Raw genomic sequence first — 4,568 nt, forward strand, 5'->3', positions numbered from 1 at the left:
ACAATGTGATGCTACAGTAACACATGTATTAATGACGGATTAATTAGACTTAATAAATTCGTCTCATAGATTACTGAATGATTCTATAATTTATTTTTTTTTATTAAAATCCGAACACCACATACGATACCCTATGTGACACCACCTAAACTTTACACCCTAGATTTAAACGATGCCTAGAACACACATGGGTGCAGACATCTATGGCATTACTCCGGGTACGGAAAAGATAGTACTCCGCTCGTAGGGGAGATATTGGTGAGAAATAAAGTCTTTTTTATGTCACCAGGCGTAGACCACCAGAATTCACTACAGTGAAAAGCCAGCACCAATCTATTTGCAAGCACAGCAGCTTACAAATATAGTATAGCCACCCAAATTTCAACCCTAACACAGGAGCTACAAGCACGAATTTGGAGAATAAAGCATCACAACACAGACAACTTGCAGTGGTTTTCAGACATTGGAGAACACAATAAACAATCAATGAGGTCGAGAAAAAATATGCACTTATAACATCAGGAATTTACAACTATGCCTGAGCAAATCCTGAAATCGCGACTTTACTTGCAACGGAACACATACAATGTAGTTACACATCACGCTCATTCTGAATGACCTGGAGTCTTCAAATCCCTATTCCATAGAAAACATGACCAGAGCAAATAGACTGTCAGTACAGTGCATTACAGTTGCTTGTATAATAACAATGAGAAGATAGAGCAAAGAGTCGTGAAGAACTTTATTTTGTAGCCTGAGCAATGATGTTACTTATGGAGCTGGCTTCCTCTTTAGCAGCCTCGACTAACGAATCCTGCACAATTCATATTTCAGAAAGAAGTTTGTTAGGATAAAAAGATCATGCACTTCTAACAGCGGTTAATTCATAAAGTACAGCATTCTATCCAGAGTACTGAATATGTGGGTCATATAGGGAATGAAGCAGGTTTTGTGCCTTAATCGATGCACAAGTTTTACTTCAATAGGAAACAGAAAATAGGAAATCAGTAAGCACAGCAAAGGTGTTAGAATGCTATTTAAGAATCCCCTACTGAATCACAGGGTAAAAGAATTAAACCACAGCAAGGCACAAGCAAGCAAAATCTCATGCGACACACTGAAAGTCCTGAGTAATTGTGAAAAATATTGAATTTTCAAGCAAATACAAAAAGACAAGTTAGCCAAATGTGAGGTTAACATGCCTGTGCAGCAATAAGTCTTGCAACATTCTTCTTGCTAGATTCTTGAAGTTCACCAGCGATGAGAATCTCATCCAGTATGTAGTAGGCCTGCATAAATGGAAAACTGGGACTGATGAATATGACTACGCACCCATAAGCGTGATCAGAAGATAGCACAAAGTTGCCAAAGACTAAGTCCAATCCCAGATCCTCAGTGTTGATAAGCATTAGAGGTTACCTTATGGAAATTGAATATCAAATCCAGTTCACATACCTAAAGAATTCGTAGAGAAAACAGTCAAAATGATGACATGAAAGCATGAATCTTTAATCTTAATTATGAAATTGAATACTAAAACACTCACACTCCCAAAATAGCGGTCCAGTATCTCGACGAAATGATGGATGATTTCAAGGACTTCAAGCTCATTGTCATCAGCATCAATGCACATGCAGAAATACAGGCTGGCATACCTAACCACCATATATAGTTATAAAGACACATCAATAGTTAGCAAGCAGATATTACAAAAGCAGCATAACCTATGAGGTTATGAAACAAAAGTACAATTCAACAGCACTGCTGAAGCATACCTCCGGTATACGACCTTGTAACCTCTCCACTCAACAAAGTTGCAGAGTTTGGGCCCTCGTGTAAGAATGAGTCCACTGAGTTCGCGAATAACCTTTTGAACATGAGAAGCAAATTTAATATACAAGCATTCAGCAATACACCTCACAAAGAAAAGATTTAATGACCTCTAGAAAACTTGTTTTTTCAGAATTATACGAAGCCAGTAAAATAGTAAAAAAATGAAGAAAAAAACCATGGGTACTTGAAACCGAGTACCCGGTAAAAAGCAGAATATTTGATGGAAGACAGCAGAACCCTTCCAACAGTCTGTGTAATAGGGGAAGTCCTATATGAATTCATCAAATTGATGAGAAAATACACGGGGTCCTACTCACTTGTTACCCAACAACACGTCAGAGGAAGAAACAAGGGACCAACGAGTAGGAGAAATGGGAATTTGTTCAGATGATTGAATTTAAGCCAATATTGTCACTTCTCACTGCCTGCTGCTCTATAACACTAGTGGTAGCAGATATATGATATCACAAAACCATAAATTACCAAATACAAGAGAAAAAACAACATGAATGAATACATATTCAAGTTTACATAACAAAAAACATACATCAGTCTGTACGGAAACACAGGTGCTGGATCAAGATATGGCTCTAGAAGTTGGGAACCGACACGCATACTGTACAACAAACTTATTACAAAACGGCCACTATCCATTCACTTCTAGTGTTAAATATCGATTCGTTGGAACAAATCATGGCTGCAAAGTCCTGACACAGATTGGCATGCATAGTCTTAACTCTTGCAGAAATTAGCACCCACTGCCAGTGATGAACACAGAGCAACCATAACTCTTGCAGAAATTAACACCCAATGCCAGTGATGAACACAGAGCAACCATAACTCTTGCAGAAATTAGCACCCACTGCCAGTGATGAACACAGGGCAACCAGGACTGAATTACACGAGTTATCGCACAGAGCAGTGTGGGATACTGACCTTGGTCCTCTCCTTCTGGGTGTACGGAGAATACCACTTGGTGAGCCTCACCTTGCCCTGGCGGCTGATCAAGAGCACGAAATTAATCTACAAAAGCGCACAGAAAAAAGATTCAGATTTCAAACGAGATCCAGTGCAGTGCTAGATCGTGACCGCCATCCACAGGAAGCCGCATGAGCAGCGCGCCCGGCGCAAAACGCAAGGGCACAGATCATAGGATCACGGGGGAGTGGGGCGGATCTTACCATGGTGGATGGATAGGAGCCGTCGTAGCACGATCTGGATCCTGCGTGGGAGGAACACAGGCGTGTAACTGGGGTCAGATCCGGACGCAAATAGCTTATTACAGAGGGTTTAGGGTGGTCGGTTCGGCACTGCGGGAGTGGAAGGGAAGTGCGTACCTGGTGGGTGGGTGTTCGTTGCCAGCGACGAAGGGGCCTACGAAGAGGTCGCCGCCGCTCGCCCACCGTCGCCGCTGGGAATGAAGGCACGCGAGAGGAAGGCAAAACGGTTGGGGAGGTGAGTCGTGGAGATCTAGCTCGGTCGGTCGACTCCAGCGAAAATTGAATATTTGACATCCAATAGGGACGCCTGTGAATATTTGACATTTAATTCGCGCGTCGTTGAAAATTTAACACTCTGGCTGCGAATTCGTTGAAAATATGGGTTTTTTCCTCCTTTTCTCCATTTAACATTTTTTTTCTTTTTTCTTTTTTTTGCTTCCAAGGCAACGATGAATGACCAAAGTACCTTGGCCTGCTGTTGCTCGACCATTGCGGCGCCTCTAGCCTGCGCCGACGGCCTCCATCAGCGGCGGAGCCGAAGACGGCGGGCTTTGGTTAGCGTCGGCGCCCAGCACCGGCGACCGTCCACGCGCACGCATGGCCGGCTCGTCCAGCACCGGCGACCGGCCCCGCGCGCGCCCAGCAGCGGCAGTGCCTCTTCCGACGGCCTCCATCAGCGGCGGCGCGTGAAGAACAAAGAAGAGCGGCGGCGGCATGACGAACAGAGCCGAAGAAAAATAAGTACGGGAGAGAGATGCGTTCGTTTCTTAGAAGAAATGGATGGATAAGGAGATCAGCGTTGCCTTGGAAAGCAAAAGAAAAAAAGAAAAATTGTTAAATGGAGAAAAGGAGGAGAAAACCCATATTTTCAACGAATTCGCAGTCAGAGTGTTAAATTTTCAACGACGCGCGAATTAAATGTCAAATGTTCACATGCGCGCAGATTGGGTGTCAAATATTCAATTCTCTCCTCCACCAGCAAGGAGATCGGCCAGCCTATAGGCCCACCACGGTAACGGGCCTGCGGATCGGAGCAGCCCAGATCGTGCTGGTTGGCTGGGCATGGGCTTGCCCATGGCTGGCCTTGCAAACTTCCATTTTCCATTTTTCTTATTTTTTCGGCAATTACAATGAAACACTTTTTCTTTGATTACCAACATGCTAAGATTATATGGCGTATAATTTACATAGCTACTAGGTTAACCACTATAGGTCTATATCTCGTATGCTCGGGAATTAGTTAACTTGCATTAGGGATATTGAACGAAAGCTGATCTTAGTGGGTAGGTGTACACAAAATTATGTTGTTTTTGAAAAGAAAATAATTTATTTCTTTTATGCAGGTTTCCTTCAAAGGACCATAATGGATGTTTTTTTTGGCATTGTTGCAGTGTGAGGATACAAAGGAGACCATCATACTAGTGAGCCGAGCACTAGAAGTTGTTGCATTGGACTTTTTCGCCAAGAGTGGATGGGTGAGCAATAATAGACTTTGCTTATAATCACTTTGATCTA

At 43.0% G+C, this 4,568-nt stretch overlaps 1 protein-coding gene across 1 annotated transcript; it reads right to left on the reverse strand.

The window, feature by feature from the left end:
* Nucleotides 1-453: 453 nt before the first annotated feature.
* Nucleotides 454-3,306, reverse strand: LOC136477726 (AP-1 complex subunit sigma-1). Its single transcript, XM_066475977.1, has 9 exons — nucleotides 3,171-3,306; nucleotides 3,015-3,055; nucleotides 2,770-2,856; nucleotides 1,776-1,867; nucleotides 1,547-1,655; nucleotides 1,420-1,455; nucleotides 1,203-1,289; nucleotides 742-814; nucleotides 454-636 (listed from the first exon to the last, which is right to left on the reverse strand). The coding sequence occupies exons 2-8, from the start codon at nucleotides 3,015-3,017 to the stop codon at nucleotides 743-745; spliced, it is 486 nt and encodes a 161-aa protein (XP_066332074.1). The 5' UTR covers nucleotides 3,018-3,055; nucleotides 3,171-3,306; the 3' UTR covers nucleotides 454-636; nucleotide 742.
* Nucleotides 3,307-4,568: the final 1,262 nt, after the last annotated feature.

This window comes from Miscanthus floridulus, chromosome 1 (assembly GCF_019320115.1).
Source record: "Miscanthus floridulus cultivar M001 chromosome 1, ASM1932011v1, whole genome shotgun sequence".
Classification (NCBI taxonomy): domain Eukaryota; kingdom Viridiplantae; phylum Streptophyta; class Magnoliopsida; order Poales; family Poaceae; genus Miscanthus; species Miscanthus floridulus.

What these genes read in the sequence shown, in the direction of transcription:
- LOC136477726 (XM_066475977.1), bottom strand. An exon ending in TACAAGGTCGTATACCGGAG is followed by an intron (nt 1,656 to 1,775) that starts GTATGCTTCAGC and finishes TATGGTGGTTAG; the next exon opens with GTATGCCAGCCTGTATTTCT. An exon ending in TGGACCGCTATTTTGGGAGT is followed by an intron (nt 1,456 to 1,546) that starts GTGAGTGTTTTA and finishes CGAATTCTTTAG; the next exon opens with GTATGTGAACTGGATTTGAT.